At 33.2% G+C, this 19,660-nt stretch overlaps 1 protein-coding gene across 2 annotated transcripts in view; it reads left to right on the top strand.

Moving 5' to 3' along the window:
* The window catches only part of LOC124353809 (methanethiol oxidase), a 46,517-nt gene that overhangs the window by 13,415 nt on the left and 13,442 nt on the right, over window positions 1-19,660 (top strand). The window contains exons 1-5 of one of the 2 annotated variants that reach the window (XM_046803820.1): window positions 261-398; window positions 3,389-3,574; window positions 15,465-15,624; window positions 16,444-16,587; window positions 18,576-18,741. In XM_046803820.1, coding sequence (XP_046659776.1) covers window positions 3,407-3,574; window positions 15,465-15,624; window positions 16,444-16,587; window positions 18,576-18,741 — 638 coding nt within the window. In that variant the 5' untranslated portion in view covers window positions 261-398; window positions 3,389-3,406. Of the gene's footprint in view, window positions 1-260; window positions 399-3,388; window positions 3,575-15,464; window positions 15,625-16,443; window positions 16,588-18,575; window positions 18,742-19,660 lie in introns of those variants that run through there. The other variant, XM_046803819.1, reaches the window with a different exon arrangement.

Raw genomic sequence — 19,660 nt, forward strand, 5'->3', positions numbered from 1 at the left:
TCTATGTCTACAACTAATCCTAAAATTAAAATGATGTATCAATATCAGATATATGCTCAGCAGATATTTGATGTTCAAGTTATGGAAATCCTGTCTAACATAGTTGGTCTAACACAATCATATTGTTTGTGTTATTCACTTGCAATACATGTAAGATTAACTGGGGCTTGCAGTAAGTTATGTAATACTGCAGCCTTGAGAGTGGAATAAACCCAGAGTCACATAGTTGTGTGATGTGTAGTTGAGTCTGTTCACACAACAACATCATTTTGAATGTGAACAAAATGATGAAAACAGTTCAATCTAGATCAAAATATTTTTTTAAGTCTGGATTTTTTATGCATAATCAACCGATTATCTAGTAGTCCTGAAGCGCTTAGGTTATTGTTTCTAGTAGGGTAAATTATAAAACTTTTTGGTTTGAAATTTAATAAAACATATTTTTAGTAGTAATATTTCAATTACCAATATCTAAAGTAGTTTAATTTAGAAAATTAAATGAAAAATGTCTTTAATTAAAAGAGAGACTTTTGGCTACCAACCTCTACTATTCTACCCCATATCATTTTTTAATTTTAATTTCCAATTTATTGTCATAAAACTTTAAAAAATCATTGACTAAGTTATGTTGGCCATTTGTTTCCGTCATATTAAATAAAAATACTAACCTAATTAACAAAGTGTAGAATTTTAATATACGCAAAATACGCATATTATATAATTAAAACTATAAAAATGTAAATTAATCATGATATGTTATATAACAATATTATAAATATGAAAATCTATTAGTATTGAATGAAGCAGTAACTTAAAAACTAATGTCCCTTTTTTATTTTAGTACTGTTTTCCCAGAATAATAACCCAGATGAAATGAAAATGAAATATAAGTTTATTTCCACAATCATCATATAGGTACAGAGGTTACAAAGGTGCACCTGGTAGAAATTTTTGAATAGGAAAGTTGTCTCTACATTTATTCCTCCCAATTAATTCGTTAATAATTCCCCAAAACAATCAGATCTAAAAACAGCTTGAAATAAAGCAAAGTAGGCTACTCTAATACGGTGTTGTGGAATAGAAGTGATCCCATATCTATTAGGTATCACAATATAAACAATTCTTAACAAACTAGTAGCTTTATATTCAACATGTGTTGTCCATGTTAAGTGGTTTGTCAATGAAAATTCCCAGAAACTGTACTGAAGAAGAGAAATCTACATCAATACTATGGGGCATGGATATTTTTAACTGTTCTGGAGAAATCCTTTCAGAATTTTTATTTGTACACATAGCGGCAGCTTGAGGGGGGATCGTTTAGCCTTGAGCAGCAAAATTGTAGGAGCGACAAAAATTTAGAAGATAGATTTGTTGAGTCACAATTGTTTACACGTAGTTTTGTCAGTCTCTGCATGAATGGCTTCACTTGAGTATCAAAATGTACACGAGCTAGAGGGAGATGTGTCAAAACGAGCTATTTCAATTAAGTTACCTTTAATTACTTCTTAAAATGTGATTGTAAAAATTCCTTATTAATTAGTGTTAAAAATATATAAAATAAAATCAATTAATTTCTGGTGATAGTGATAAATTAAATAAAAAAAGTCTTTAATATGAACTAAATTAAAGACATATTACTGTACCCTGTATCACATAAGTTAAAATAGATTTCAGTAACACTTATTTATGCTAAATATTCACTGGAGAATGTGATAAACTATAAATAGGTTTTCTAACAAAATTTTAACCACCATAATGAGAGCGTTTTTGCTGGAGGAGAGGTTATACGCCAACAGCGACGATGCGCTGTGCCGCTATTGGCTGGACTCCAACGGTCTTCTTTGCTGCTACCTGATGTATTTGGTTGCCAGTAGATTTAGTAGACATCTCCACTTGTTCATTAACGGTTATTTGGAACTGCCTTCATATTTTTGTTCATTTTCTTGTTAGTAAGTTAGTAGGTGTATTTTCTTGTTCGTAAATATCAAGGTCTATAATATCTATTTTTTGGTCACAAAATTTAGCATTATAACTTGCCTACTTGGCCGTTAATGGTTTGTTGCCTACAGACAGTATTTTGTGGAGTTTTTCAACCTTCACTTGATTTTGAGAGTGATGTTATAAAATCTATTTTACTTTTCAGCTCTTGTTTTTCTTTTTCAATCTGTTCCTTCTCTCTTGCTTACATATAAATTTTCTCATTGAACTCCTGTTATTCAACTTGAATGGTTTTATTTAGACATTTAATTTTGTCATTATATTGATATTTGATTTTAAATCCATCCACAGATAACTTGTCTTTCCACTGATTGTTTCCTGTTCCAGAGATCTAATGGTATGAAGTATATGTTTTTATTCTTCCAGGATTGATAGATTGATAACTGCATTATCAAGATAATTTCTACCATTTGTAGGTTTGGTACATATACAGTTAAAATTCAATTGTTTAATTAGAAAACTAACAGTTTAAGTTGTTTTTTTTTTATGTAATATCAAGATTTTTATTTAAATCCCCTCCAACAATAATAGTGTGACTACACCATTGAGTTTTGAAATGCACCAAATAATGAAGTTTTTCTTGAAAAGTCATAGTACATCCTGTAGTAGAGTGATGTAAAGATATAAATATTAATTTAACATCATCCATGAAGGTTGCAGATGATTCAAAATGCAACTCTACACAAAAACTGATAACATCCCATATTGTAAATTCAATCAATCAATTAATCAATCAAATCATCTGTATGTACACAGAGTACAGTATTGTGTCAAAATACAATAAAATACTAAATACACTAAAAATACAGTTAATTTAGAGCTTTAGTAAATGATTGCATATATTTCATAATATGTGTACTATTGTTAAGTACTATCTCATGTATTCATGATCGGAAATGTGTGACAGCTGAATAGGGCCATTAAAAAATGTTGCACTATTAAATCAAATCATTGTTCAATTCAACCTAATGCCTTTGTATTATAACATTACATAATTTGTATCACATTCAGAAAACTTTAAAATGTTAACTTTACAGCTTGAAAAACATATAGTTATATACAAATTATGTAGTAGATGTGTGACAGATATTCCTGTAGATCGTTTGGTTGTATATTCAACGGTGATGTTGATATTTTATAGTAATATTTTGTTGTAGCAGTAGGCTCTAGTGATAGTTGTTTTATTACTTTGGTAGTGAAAGTGTAAACTTAAAAAGATTCCTATGTCAAAATTAGGGTAGCAAATCTGTCTTAGATTTAACCAGTATTAACAATTCAACACCTTATTAGATATCTAAGTCTTAACAAATATTATATTGTTTTAAAATAAATAATGCTTAAAATAAAAGATGATATTATAAGACCATTAACGGTTGTACTCTGTGCGCAGGTGATTCACAGGACCAAGATGTTGTACCCAGGTGATGAAGTGCATCATTTCGGATGGAACAGCTGCAGCAGTTGCTATGGCAACGTGACCAAGCAACGGGACAAGCTGGTGATCCCTTGCCTTGGCAGTGACCGCATCTACATCCTGGATGTGGCGGCCAACCCCCGGGCTCCTACCGTGCACAAGGTACAATACTCCACATACTGGAGATAGATCTTGATTTTCCTTAATATTTTCTCTATCAGAACGATTATTATGTCACATTATACAATAATAATAAGTTATGTGCTCAATTGAAAATATTGCCAGAAAGTGTACATAGCCATATGTGCTCTTCTTCTGTTATTCATTATAGAAAATCTTCATCTTTTTTGTTTTGTACAATATTTCCAATGTGAATGTTGAGTTTAATTCCAGTTCACCTTCCTTTTAGTGCAATGTTTGAAAACTGATGCTGTCACCGACTTGACTCCTGGAATCTGGAGTCATGTTCATCTGAAAAGATCCAAAAAAAGTCACAGACATTTACATGACTCCAGGTTCTGTGACAGCATCAGTTTTCATACATTGCACTAAAAGGAAGGTGAACTGGAGTTAAACTCAACATTCACATTGAATCAATCTTTCCAAGTTGATATCTCTTTTCCTTTTCCCCCCCCCCCCCTTGGGGCGGCCTACTGCCATGCACTTAAGCCTCAAGGGCTTTTTGCGCACCCCGGAAACACACCATGAGGCCCACCAGTCTACAACTTCAGCAGTTCCACAAACCGCCGAAAACAACCTATCAGGTCCTCCTGGGGAAATTCACCACCCCTGTCCAAACTACCAAAAATGGCATACCGCTCCCTTGCTATTGCGGGGCAATCAAAGAGCAGGTGCTCAGCAGTCTCCTCCTGCTCATTACACCTTCTACAGAGTGGATCCTCCTGATGGATGCCGACTCTGTGAAGATGCTTCCTCAGGTGACTATGCCCCGTAATGAGACCAATAACCTCTTTTCCTTACTCTTGGTGGTAATGTTTTTTTTAAACAAAATATTTGTTGGTGGACACACTGAAGCTGCGAGTTATGTCACTCATCTTCCCCTACTTGATGGTGGCATTCTTATTCACTAAAATTTAATCTGTTGCTAACAAACTATTCTTGTAACCGATATGATAAATTAAAATACAGGACCTGAATTCAATCGTTTATGATTAAAATATTATTTGGGTCTTCTTTTATGAAATGTTAGTAAATTTCATATTCCTCTAGCTAAGGTGTCAAGTTACTGACCTTTATTACATACTGAGTGTCCCATACCGTCTGGGCCTCTATCTTTGTTTAAACATTTGTCATGACGTTCTAAGAGCTTTGGAATGACGTAGAAGTCTGCCGCCTGTGAGGATAACCAATCTTTAACTGCTTCTTTTACCTCGTCATCATTGTTGAAGCTCTTACCCCTGAGAAACTCCTTTAATTAATGAAAGCAGTGAAAATGAAAAGCGAATAGTGAAAGTCTATTGGTGCCAAGTCCGAGCTGTACGGTGGGTGGTCAATCTGTTCCTAACTAAATGATGTGATAAAATTTTAGGTTTGGATGGTAGAGTGGGGTCTGGCGTTGTCATCCAACAAGAGAACTTCAGACATCAATAAGCCACGTCGCTTATTCTGTATTGCACATCGAAGTCTAATCAGAGTATCACAATAAGTGGCTGTATTTATTGTTCTTCCTTGTTCCATAAACTTGACTAACAATATTCCATGTCTATCCCAAAACACGGTTACTATAACCTTGTGTGTTTGACTTTAACCGGTAACATCGTATGATGCCATTCCATTGAAAAGTGTTTCATATCTGGGGTTATGTGAGAAACCCATGTCTTGTCACCTGTGACAGTGTTCTCTAAAAGTGTATCGCCTTCCTCATGATATCGGACCAAAAACTCAAGAGCACAACTCATTCTTCTCATTTTGTGTTTGTCGGTAAGAAGCCTGGGAACCAATGTGAGCACAATTTGTGAAATTTCTAATGTCCAGATGTTCTAATGTTTCATGTTTTGTGCAATGTTGCTTTACTTATAGTGATAAATTCCAATGCTGATGATGAAATGGTAAATGTCCGATCCTCACGAATCCTTTCATCAACAACATTTACGAAATCTTCTGTGATCACTGATGGCTGGTCACATTACGGTTCATGGACAGTTTCTTGTCCATGATTAAAAGCTCTCATGTACTTCCGCATTTTTCTGTTACTCATCGCATTAGGGCCGTACACTTCATTTATCTGTCTATGAATTTCTACTGCTAGAATGTTCCTTGTTGTCAAAAACTGGCTAACTGATTGTATCTTGCAGTCGGCAGGTTAATTGTTGTGAACATCTTAAATTTATACAGTAGACAGTACTCTACAATGATTTCACTGCAAATGGCATCACTTTGTGCGCAAGGCGTGCTGGGAGTCGGCGCGCATGCACATTGCATTGTTCCCTCGCCGCTCGAATAGTTACTGTGAAACGGACCTTACTTTCAGGATGACCTTTGAATCTCACATCTTAGTAATTATATAAAAAATATTATAAATACAATATAAATAATTAAGTTAAAATAGAAATAAATCATAAAATGACACTTAATAAAACACTTGTACACTCAGATTTGTTAGAATAATTTTAAATAATGCTGTAATAAATATTTGGATCCAATTAAATAAAAAAAATAGATTAAAACTTCCAAAATAATGCTGTTCTAGATTAAATCTTGTAGCAAAAATGTTTATGACAATCGTCGGATTTGATCCAGTCGTCAATCCACTAAGCTAAACCCAGATGGTTGACAATGGCAGGTTATCAGTTATTGATAAGGTTGTTTAGTCATCATGGCCATATGGTTATGTTTTTATTGCAAAAGCTCTTTTCTTGTTGTTAGATGTAGAAACTATTATTGCTAATAATTGTTAAATTTTTGTGCCATACATTAAAATAATTCATGCATTAAATGGTCTTCAGGTTATAACATCCTTGCAATTTTATTTGCAAACCTAAATCTAATGCTTGTAATTATGTGCTGCCTATTATTTCAATTCATTCATCAGAGGAAACACTCACTGATTTAACATAAAACAAAACTATTTAAAGAATTTTAAATGTCAAAATATTTGCTGCATAAAACCTTTCACATTCCCAGTCAACAGCAGAATAATTCAATCTCCTGTCGGTGACATTGTGAGTTAGGTGTTTAGTCATTATTATTTTTGCAAGGAGATATTTTTAAACGTAGTAAAAAGAACTATTTATATTAATAACGACACTTTACATTACTGTGTACATTATACAAAATAAAAACAAAATTTAAATAATTAGGAGATGCTTACAAAGCTCTCCCAACTACGACACTTATGGCACACTTTGATGCATTTATTATATGTAAACAATATTAGACTTATAGTATAATCTGTATTGACTAAAATAATTATACTTTATCGTCTGATGAAAAAATGATGTAATCCTTAGCCATTCAAACAGCAGTGAACATTGCATTATGTAATGTTGAAACAACCAGCTGACATAAATCGTCTGTTTGGCTAAAAACATCAGATGAATAATCCAAACAAAACGTGATAATGACAAACATAAAGAATGATTTGTTCTTTATTACGTGATACAAATAACTGCTTGAAACAGATCTGTCTGCCATCAATAGCAGCTCATAGGATGAATGTATAATATGTGTAAATACGTAGCATTCACTTGAAACCACTGCAAGGCAAGTTTGCTGACCAAGATAATCACATAAAACGACACTGACAGGTTTCACGTATTTTTTAACATTAAAAAAATTGAAAGTTCTTTAACATAAATTTTCAAATAGTAAATTAAGCCACGTATTACATTAAACTAAAGGGCAATAAAAAACAAGCAAATTTTGTATTTAAAGTTTTGCCATATGTCTAATAGTTTTAAGATGGTGAATAGTCGATAGTTGTGAACACTAAGCTAAGTTATCAGTTTGATTGTAAAATTTCCCATCAAATTAAAATAAATTATTTTAGTGTTTATCAATAAACTCATTAGTTCACTTAACCCTCCAGCAACAACTTGGAATTATTTGTTTTTTTAATTATATCTATCAAAGAAAAATCAGTGTAATACATTTATATACAGGAAATATCTTAAATAAAACCCATCCTTCCTTAATAACTATCTAATGCTTATTACATGAAGTAGAACTGTCCATTTCCTGTACTGTAAAAAATCAAATATGAAGAAAAACTCTCTATTGTGGTAAATACATAAACATCTATAGAATCCGTTGTATTACGTGATTCTACATTATATTATTGGGGTAAACATAAACCAAAATTATGTTTGTTGGTCATGATATATCAGTTCTTCACAAATACTTAAATAAAACTTCCCACGCTCTGTTAAGAGGGATGTGTTCAATTAACTAATTATACAATAATAGATTTAAAAGCCATTTCAGATGATGTAAGAAATGCATCTATATTGAAAATTGCAAACAAAACAAATCAGTAACAAAGATGTTAAACAGGCTTGATTGGATTGACAATATTTTTGAATATGCTGATATACAAAAATAAAAAAAGAAGTTCATTAATAATTACTTTTTACTATGCAAAGCTGATAAAGGCTGTACCACCGTAATTACATACAGAAAGATTACTATACTACCAAGTTTAACAGATTTATAAATAATAACAATATTATTAACATAGGGTTATTTAAAAAGAATGGTGGGAAAATATTGTTAGTATATTTGCAGAGGATAGTCTCAAAATTAGAACTGCATAAAACAATTTTTTTATGTTAACAAGTTATAATGTATATTACAAAAGTTTTAATGTGCACTGCAAATGCTCAATATGAGCACCATTAGTTGCTATACAACCATTCAGGCAATATCGAAGAGTAGTGCATAACTCAACAGTTCATAGCTATTTGCATGAATTAAAACAGCTGATTGTTGCAACAATGGAAATGCATGCATATAAGTTTGTTTTAAGAAGGTTTTTTCTGCTCTTGGTTGCTTGTGTGACTAACACAAAACGGTTTATCAGATGGTTACCACAAAGTAAAAAATGTGTCTTTTTTGGATTTAGTTCACTCACGCTATTTTTAGTGTTTAATAGAACTTTTGGAAAAAATTCAGAAATGATCCTCCTCGTCGGAACTGCGTAGCAGATTAGATGAGCCAGTTTGAGACAACTGGGTATTGCTGTGTCAAATAAATTCAATTTTGTTACTCTTTGCATGAACCAATAATAACAAAAAAGGGCCCATTCCTGTCCCCCTTCCTTTTTATTTCCGCCATCTTGTTTTTATCTGCCATGACGTAGTGCCCTCTGGTCGGTCGTAGGTGGTTAGTAGACGAATGCAGACGTATAGTGACCTGTATTCTGTAGTTCAGTTTTAATGATTAGTGTTGTATATAGGTTTTTATAAAGTGCATGTTTTTTAGAGTTAGTGAAGTTGACAAACAACATGGTGGTTGTGATTCTTGGCTTAGGCGTGCCATAACGCTTTGGTATGATTTGTTTATTTTAACCTAGTTTGTAATTATGTATTAGGTTAGTTCTTTACCTGAAGAAGAGATCAGATTGCAGATCTCGAAACGTAGTGTTACTGATTTCTTGTTTCACTGAACGCTGGAAAATGTCCGGAAAAATCCTGTTTCCTTCACAAGCCTTCCATTGTCAAAAATAACCTTCAAACAAAGAATTGATTATTGGTATAATTATCTATAAGTATTAAACGTCGTAGTTGTATCTTAAAAAACAAATTCAACTTGAGTAGTTATTTTTGTCGAATATCATATTTAAACACTTGATGATAAAACATTAGTCTTGAAACATGTTGTGAAATCCACATAAAAAAAGTTATGAAACTTTTTGACAGATATAAGAAAGTAAATATTTTTTTGTATATTACCATAATCATTTCACACATGAATATATAATCATTTTTTTCATAATGATTATAATACAATATTTCAGAGATATAGTGTATTGGACACTGTTCTTTAAATTACTTATGTTAGCTACTTTGAAACTGATTTGTTATAGCCTCTGCTTCTAATATTTCAGATATTTTCAAGCCTCACACAGTTTTCATTATTTTTAGATGTAGATTGGATTGAAAACTTTTTAAGGAGCAATTACCACAAATGACAGTGCTATTGGTGACAAGTGATAAACATTCAGTGCTTACATTAATAGACAACAATTAATAATTGTTTTTGCATGTAAACTTATTTATCCTAACCAATATCTTATGTTATCAATAAACACTACTTATGGAAATATTTTTTACATAGTTCTATATAATCACCAAACTGATTGTCAAAATACCAATTAATGAAAATGTTTCTTTCAATTTCAATTTTTATATTTTAAAGATCAAATTAATTTAGTTACATTTTAGAGCTGTATGCTCTGCTTCGGTTTAACATTTTGAATTAATATACTGCCTACCAAAAAAGGTGGTAGGTATTTTTCTTATATCGTAATAAGTTAAAGTACCATGAATAGAAGACAGACAGTCCAATCATGAACTATAAGACATAATATATTGTTCCATTAATTAGCCAGTAATCACTGAGATAAGACCAATTACTGACACCTGACCCTCGACCTCTGTTTTCTCGTATACAAGCTTCAGTTTTAATGATTACTTTGGTTATTTCCTCCATTATAAAGTTTGACATAGGCAGGCACCTGGAAATAAGTTTTGTAAACAATATCTTTTACTTTGTTTTACTCTTCTCTCTTGATCGAATTACTGAGTCGAGCTTCTAGTGCTACTCAGCTAAATTAACTGTGGGAAAACACTTATTTACAATATTTATTTTCTAATTCTAAGGATTTATTCAGTTTTAACAAAAGTATTACATGTTACATATTTTGTAGAGCTTATTTAATCCTCTATAATATGGTCATATACAAATTATTAGACTCACAGAATTAAAATTTTATCCCAATCTTAATGTACAAAGTAGAAGTACGCTACACCTCAAGTTGCATAACAAGCTTCACTGAGGTGGTGTACAAAAAAATCAAGTAAATTAGATTAAATAAGGTTGTATAAAGGACTCTTAGTTCCAAATTTGTCAACCTAAGCTTATGTATGTGTGTATATGTAACTTCAAGTTCCACTAGTAAGGCCTGTCTACTCCTGCACCTTCAACGAACGAGATCCAAAAGCTTCTGCCAAATGCTGATGTCGAATTCATCACCTGTCTGTGAGATCCCAAATATCCAAATAGGGTTCTTCTCTAACCTCAATCTTCTCACAATTCAAAATAATGTGTTTAGCAGTCTCTTCCAGCTGATTAGTCTACACCTAGGATCTTCAGTAGTGAATTCTAAGGTGTGCATTCTGTCTTTTCTGAATTGACTGTATCCGTAAATGACCTATATCAGAAGGATTTTTTTTTGCTTCATCAGCTAATGAACTGGATTTTAGTGTCTCTAAATGAGTTTCTTGCGAAATGATTTCACAGTAAAGCTCTGCCACCGATGACAGTACAACAATCAAAGTAATGATGTCATATGGCTGTATTTAGTTCTTTAGAAATTTATTTATCCTGCAATTTTTTCTTTGGCATCATGGTTGCCCATAAGACCAATGTAAAAATTTTCACTAGCATACAGTCAAATCCCATCAAGTGACATGCATCATCATCAAATTCAGTTTTGCTTATATAGAAATAAAGCAAATGCAAAATATCAAGTCTATAGGTCAGTTCATTCTCAAGATATTGTGCGGACAGACAAAAATGAATTTTTTCCAGCTCGAATGATAGGCTTTGCTAACTCTCAGTTAATAGTATAAATTACCTAAACCTAGATTTACATGAACTGTTATGTGATATCATTATTCCTTTTTCCTAATGGTTCAGAAAGCAATTGGTTTTTTTTTAGAAAGAAATGTCACATTGTTAATAGAGTGATGTATAAAACAGGTAGCACAACGATGCAGAAAAACGTTCTGTGAATAAGGAATGAATGAATGAATGAATAATAAATGAATGAATGAATGAATAACGTTTATTCCAGCAGTTTATATACATATATACAATCTTTCTTAGATGAAATAGCTATTATTTTATACATACACAGCAGCTTATATATAGAAGAAGTGTAAAATAAGTATAACGAATAGAATAATAAATATAACAATACTGGAAATCCTACATGGGCAATCTGCCTGTGCGTAGGCCTAGTTGCATCTAGCCGCCAACATAAAATTTAAATAATACACTGGATATGTTAGTAATAGAATAAGGTAAAAAAAGATAGAGGGATGTATGTCTATTGCTTCTTGAATTGCTTCTTTTACTGTAAGTGATTGTTTTTATTCAAGCGGTGGAAAACAAATGAATAAAAATGGTATGTGTGGCTAAAAAATGATCCATTTATGACGGAGTGAGATGAGAGAGAGGAGTGTGTGTGTATTTTTGTGTGTGCGTGCATCTGTGTGTGCGTGCATCTGTGTGTGTGTGTGTGTGTGTTCGGTTAGTAATAGTAACAACGTCATAGTCAAGGGCCAGGTCCGCTGTACCCGGCAGTGATAATGATCTCCGCCTCTGATACGCCTAATTGCAATAGCCACTCATTGATACGATTTTTTCAAAACTGACAGGATTGTGTGTTAAAGAAATTATAAGCGTGAAAGAATCTAGAAACATTTCTGAATAGTATATTTGATATGTAATATGAATTAGTTGTGGAGAAATATCTATATAGTTGTAAAGTGGCTATTCCTGTGTCACGGGCATATCGGATAACATTACTGTAAATAGATTATTTTACGAATGGTTAAAAATGCTGTATAATGGAAGCACAAAGAAAGATAATAAAGAAGAGCAAGACGATTGGGTTTTAGCACCAAGCTCCTCTACTAAGTGATTTGTAACGGTTAACCTTTCGGGGAGCAATGATTAGCTGTGTAGTTTTGTCTTCATCGAAGACCAGATCATTGCTGATACAGTAGTCTTGTGCTAAACTCACTGCAATGAAGTTGTTCACCTCCAGTGCTTCTGCTATCGTATTGCTAGGCAGGAGTATGGTATCATCGGCAAACATGATAGCTCTGCTATATTGGCTAACGTAGTTGGGGAGATCAGCTGTAAACAAAGCGAATAGCACTGGTCCTAAGACCGAGCCCTGAGGGACTCCTCTCTTGACATTTAGTGGCTTCTATCTGGTCAGTGTTGTAATACCATTGGTGGTTCCTTTTAGCTCCATAAGCTGCATTCGACTGCTTAGATAGCTTTTAAACCAACAGCGAGCTATTCTGACAACTCCAAGCTGTTCGAGTTTGTCTAAAATGAAGTTGTGATCGAGGCAGTCGAATGCCTTGCTTAGGTCAAGGGATGTGCTGATGATTGTTTTCCCAGCATCTAGGTCATTAGTTATATACACTCAATGATTTCTCCAAGAGCTGTTATTGTCGAGTGGCCTGGTATAAAGCCATGCTGTCCTTCAAGAATAATATCATTTTGCTGGTGATGCGCTCTAAGTCTACTTAAAACAACTCTCTCCAAGACTTTAGAGAATGTGGGAAGCAATGAGATCGGTCTGTAATTCTTGATCTCATCTATCTTGCCTTTCTTATAGAGAGGGTATACTTTTGAGGTCTTCATCTTAGATGGAAACACCCCTTGTGCCAGAGACTTATTGATCACGTCGGTCAAAGGAACCAGCAGTTCTTCCTCGCATAGTTTCATGATCCTTGAAGAGATGTCGTCTACACCAGCTGAAGAGGATGGTTTGGATGCTCTGATGATCACCCGAACTTCATTTTTTGTGGTTGGAGCAAATACTCTGAGATGTTCTTCAACAGTAAAAGTATTATTTGTGGGTGCATACGTTTTTGGGGGATTTTTCTCCTTCAAGGTGTCTTCAGCCACATTGATGAAGTAATTGTTGAAGTGCTCAGAAATGCTGTCTAATTCACAAAATGCTTCATTGGCTATTTTTAGTGAGCATATGGAGTCTGTTGGGTTTTTCAATGTCCTTCTTTTGGCATTTATTACTGTCCAGATGGCTTTGTTTTAGTTTGTAGATTCAGAGATATAATTCTCATTGGCAGACTGCCTTAGTGATCTGAGCTTAAGATCATAAATTTTTTTTTTTTTTAGTCAAATCTACTTTGTCTTCCAGTCAGAATAAATCTGTCCCGTGCTTCAATAAAGGATTTCTTCCTTTCATTCACCTCCTTGTCATATGCAGTTGTTTTTTGTTTTACAAGCCTGTTGCGAGCTATCTTGTATGGGCAGGCAAAGTCCAAATTAGCAACCACCAGAGTGATGAATCTGGAATAGGCCATGTCTGCATCTTCCTCTGTAAGCACTCCATCCCAGGACTGATGAGAGATCGTTTCCCTAAGGGTTAACATTGAATTGCAATTAAATTGTCGCCGAGTGGAGACAGTTGAAGTATTTTTCAATGATGGTACATTTATGGTGAATATTTGGCCAGTATGGTCGGATAGATGTTCATTAATTATTTCTGTATTTACTAGGTCCTGGTCCAGATTTGTGCACACTAGGTCAATTGAAGTCTGTGATGTGCTCATTATTCTAGTGGCAGGGAGAGGCAACCTATGGATGTCATAAGAAGCTAATAGCTCATTTAAGGCTGATTTATCTTGTGAATCTTCCAGGTAGTCAACATTCAAGTCTCCCACTAAGCAGATTCCACTGCTATTGGAGGGTAGTGTTTCAAATGCATTTGCTAATAGTGCCATGGCATCTTCAAGGGGGGCATCTGGTGGTCGATAGGCACCCAGGATGAGAAGATTTTCTCCATTGATTTAGAGAGATATTTATACCTGACAGCTCCTAAAGGCACTCCCTGCTAAGATGTTCAATGTTTAGGCTCTCGATAGGGTTGGCAATTAAGTTATGGCTGTAAATGGCCACACCGCCCTTTCTATGATTAGTCCTGCTGAAAGCTACTATTAGCTTATAGTTTATTAGGTGAACATTTGAGATGGAATAACAGTCCAACCCATGTTCTGTGATTACAACAATGTTGGGTTTATGATCATCAAGCAGATGGTTTAGGCGTTCTACCTTATTTCCAATACAGTCTACATTCTGATGAAGAATGGTTGTCTTTACAGGAATGAATAATGATAGAGGACCAATTAATACACAAAATAATAAGAAATTATTTGTTAAATCGTTAGATGAAAATTATATTAATTTTTAATTTTATCTTCTTATAATTTATAAACTAAAAATCATAAATTTTGTACAAAAACAAATTTCATGATTGCAGTTCAAAGTCAAATTAAAAATAAAATGTCACTTACTAAAAAAAAATTAAAAAATAGTTTTATAAAATTCTTACATACTTGAATAAATTAAATGTTATCAGTAAAGTCAAAGTTGTGTACTGTAATGTGTCTAGTTGTAAGGTTTTTGTCCAAAAAGGAAATATTTTATGTAACCTTAAAAAAATGTATTAATACTCCAGTGGATGCGCTACTTACTATAACGAGTGTCTCACAAGATCAGTCCTTACCCCACTTTTATTTTTCCCTATTATCGTATGTTGATCTGTGTCTGGTTGTTAAAAATGATGAAATAACGTTTTAAAAGTTTAAATGAAAATACTGTGTACAGTAGTTCCTATTTCCTATCTGCGGCGACTATGCAAAGATGTCTTCTGCTTGGCTGTAAACAAACAATAATTTTTATATATCTCGTAATTTGTGTAGTTGTATCCTCTACACGTATCCTGTATACAAATATGTGTATGTTTATAACCTAACATGTTTTATCATGGCTAAGAGTAGGTTGAAATTTTCCCGCTCCCTCTTAATGGCCAAATTTGCTTCTAATGGTAACAAAATAATCTTGTATTATAAGCTTATTTCAAAATAATACAGGAATTGTTATTGAAATCAGAATTGGAAATCAAGACATCAATTATTTTGGTTTTGGAAAAGGAATCAAAACTGTTTTGTATTGGTTTATCCCTAGTTTCTTACATGTCCTTTCACGTTATTGGTTTAAATTTGCAGTAATTATTTTAAATATAAATGGGTTTTTGGACGGCCAGGTGATAGAGCCAGAGGAGATGCACGCGCTGGGGGTGGCCACACCTCACACCACACACTGCCTGCCCTCTGGGGACATCATGATCTCTACCATGGGGACAGTGTCCGGAGAAGGCAATGGGGACTTTATACTTGTTGATGGCTCTACCTGGAAAGTCAAAAGTGAGATTTTTTTATAAATGGCACAAAAACAACAGTTATCCATGTCTATTCTTTTCCATTTTGATACCCCCACAAATTTTTATGGTTTTAAATGTTTCACTACACAAAATTTCAATATTCTGATTAGAACGTGAGTTAACATATATGAAATTAAATTTATTTTAGCGCCTATTGTATAGTTACTATTACTAAACAACATGTTCATTAAAATTAACCTAACAACACTTAAAATTACTTTATTTAAATTATGATGTATCTGGGTAAATTGTAAAAGGATCCACCCAGTCAAGATTAAAACTAATAAATACTAGGTGATTCAGATATACAAGCAATCTATCAGATTCTGGTGAGCAACCAAGTTCTTGGAAAGAACCTGAAGAAGTAAACTAGAATATCACCATTATCTCTGTACAATTCAGGAAAACTTGGAGGGAGGCAGTAATCATTTCTCTATTATGTACAATCAGATATAAATTGATTTTCGTTACCTTATTATTATTCTGTTTACTTTTCCCCATTTTGTACAGATTTTATTGATATTTCATTAATTTTTGGTGAATGTGATATTTAGATTGTTTATGCCAACTTGTATAAATAAATACAGCATTTTGAAATGGTGAAAAATGTGTTTATGTGATTTCTAAGTCGTTATAAGTAATACACAAATGTAAATACTAAAGATTCATTGAACATAACATACATATTCATTTATGTGCCTCACAATATTTTGTTTTGTCTGGATAGTTTTTATGTGCGGAAAATCATAAAATATGGCTCTAAAGGTTGTGAGGAAAACTAGGGATTTTTATGTTGTTTTAGGCTTGTGGACGGAGGGTGACAAAGTGGCTCAGTTTGGATACGACTTCTGGTACCAGCCGTATTGGGACATCATGGTGTCGAGCGAGTGGGGAGCCCCCAAGTCTTTCAAGCCCGGCTACAAACATTCCGACGTTTTGGATCCGAGTGAGTATAGCGTATTCCTGTGTTGTAGTATGATACCTGAAAATTGCCTATTGACAAACCGCTTGCAAAGAAACCTGTGCAGAAGCAAATATCTGAGCAGCAGGAGCTCAGGAGGGGCCCCCCTCCAGTGGTGGGGAGTGGGGCAAGCATCTCATCATCTCTGTTTTATCAGCTGTGTGGATCGTGTCTCACTCACGCTTACACTGCATTTTTTTTTACGTGCACACCATTTCGTTTACACTGCAGCCACTTACCTATTCTATAAGTGTATTGTTGTTTGTGTGTAGGCCTATGCAAGCATAAAATATTAATTGAACAGACTAATGTAACCATAGACGTATCCAAGGAGCTTTGGTGTGAGGTTAGCTGCTAAGTTGCAGTGGCCAGGTCGACGGGCGAGTACCGAGCAGTGGCAGGAATACTGGGAGAGGGTGGCATCACAGTGGTGGAGAGGTATTTACTCCACCCTGTGTGAACTGAATTCGCCCAGTTTCTTTGTAAGCGGTTTACCTATAACAAATCATCTTTTAATATGTATATATACATATTAATATTTGTAATATGTATAAATCACATTTCACAAATGATTGGTGTTGAAGTTACATTGTACTATGTATTAATAAACTTAACATTTTAAGTACTTGTCTGTCCTCAAACATGTGGTCATCTATAAATAGCTGACCATTTTGCATGTTTTTCTAAATATCATAACTCAGAAACTAGTTAATGTAAAAAAAGATACTTATTTTCCTGAAATCCCTGTATCTTCTTCTTTATAGTGGCAATGAAATTATTTTTTGTATTATAATAAGTATACAAAACTATTTTATATCTCCTTTTTGAAAGTGTATCACTAAACTATGCTATACAAAGAAAGCAAAGTCTTTTTTAAAACGATTTTTTAAATTTTCTATTATTTTACAAAAGAAAACTCACAATTCTCCAATAATTTTTGTATTTTACCACAAGGCCTTTCGACATCGAAGATGCCATCATCAGGTGTGAATCAACAATTTAAAACAAATATCAGCTGAGTAAAACTTAATACAAAACTTATATGGTTAAAAGTAAAATAAAATAAATATTATTATATGTATAAAAGTTTTGATCAAACAAGAATTTAGATATATTTTAAAGGAATGGTGAATTTTTTGAATCGGTCCAAAATTATTGTTTAATATTTTATCTTTATGTTTTGTTATGTATAATGTTTCATATGCGTCGAGTTCTTCTTGTTTATGGACTTGTTTTAATAATGTAAAGTGTGGTTTGTTTCAAATGCATGTTTGGCAATAGCTGATTTTTCAGTTTGTCCATATTTATAATATCTTTCGTGTTCCTTAAATCTTTTATTAATGGTTCTTTTTGTCTGGCCAATATAAATTTTATCCCAATCTTCACAGTTAATTTTGTAAATGCCACTTTTATTTTCATCTAAAATTTTATCTTTGGATTTCCAATTAGGTTATTTATTTTATTTGGTGTGCAAAATGTTATGTTCATGTCAAGATGTTTTCTAAATACTTTTTTAATGTCTTTATAAAATGGATAACTCATGGATTGCCAGTTCCGTTTTTCTTTTTGTTCACTTTTTAAAGTTGTTCTCGATGTTTTTGATAAATTCTTCTTTTGTTTTTTTAATAAACTGTCAATTAATTTAGTTGAGTATCCATTGAAAGCTGCTATACTTGTTATGTTTCTTATTTCCTGCATGTATTCATTGTGTTTTAAAGGTGTTGTAAGTAATCTATTAATCATTGTGTGGAAAGCAACTCTTTTTTGGGAGGGTGGATGGTTCGAATCGTGTGGTGTATGTATCTGTTGTTGCAAGTGGGTTTTCAGTAAATGTTATATTCTATGTCGCCATTATTCCTTTTCACTAATACATCTAAAAATGGCAATGATGAATTAGTTTCAATTAGGTTGTCACTTTGTATTAGTGTATAAATGTTTTGCTGTCGACATATTTATCCTTGTTGTGTTGGTAGCCCTGACAGGCCGTTCAATCAACTTGTATTCCTGGAAAGAGCGAAAGCTGCTCCAGACCATTTCCTTTGGGGATGAAGGGATCGCTCCATTGGAGACCCGGTTCCTCCACAACCCTTTGGAAGCTCAGGGCTTTGTCGGCTGTGCAGTGACTTCCAACATCTTCAGGTACTTGTAGTTGTTAATTTCAGCCTAAAACCCTAAGTCTTATCACATTCTAACAGATTTATCAGCCTTCATTTATGTAGTGTTGAAGTTTCACAGTCCTCAGAAGCTCATAGTCCAGGATCTAATTGAGCATGCTTAAAAGTATTCGAAATTCTGTTTGTTGATTTTTGGTTTAGTGAAGCCTATTACTCAAGAGGCTGGAAAAATTTCACTTCTTTCTGTCTGTCTGCACATTATCTAGAAAATTAAATAACATACAGACTTGAAATTTTGCATTTTGGTCATATATATATATATATATATATATATATATATATATATATACACATTAAACTGTATAAATGGCAATAGCCTTATTTAATTTCAATAAACATTGAATCACAAAAAGTACTTGCTCTCTGCCGGGAGTCGAACCCGGATCTCTCACTTGCCGGGTGAATGTGCTACCATTACACCACAGAGTGCTTACTTTTTCCGATTCAATTATTTTGTATTTGGCCGTATCTGTCACATATGCATTTAATATAAATAACAAACTCATGTCGACGAAACCTAATAATTTACTTTTAACTGTTAAACTGTATAAATGGCAATACAGGTTGTTTATGTTTTTATTCTGAAATAAAAACTGATTTCATACACATGTTCATTAAAAATTTAAATGGATATAGTTTATGAAACATTAACGTAAAATTGAGCCAAATTTTATTGCAGTTAACAACAAACTTACTACCTGCCTAACTATAAGACAAAATTTTACATGGTTTTCTAATTTAAATTAATGATTTTTTTACTAAAGAAAAATAAATTAAATAGGATCAACGATTACTCTATTTAAAATTAATGCGGTTTTTCGCCTGTAGTGTGTATTGTGAACTTCTTGAAAATTAACACAGGCAAAATTACAATTATAGAGAAA

Source organism: Homalodisca vitripennis, chromosome 2 (assembly GCF_021130785.1).
Source record: "Homalodisca vitripennis isolate AUS2020 chromosome 2, UT_GWSS_2.1, whole genome shotgun sequence".
Taxonomy (NCBI): Eukaryota; Metazoa; Arthropoda; class Insecta; order Hemiptera; family Cicadellidae; genus Homalodisca; species Homalodisca vitripennis.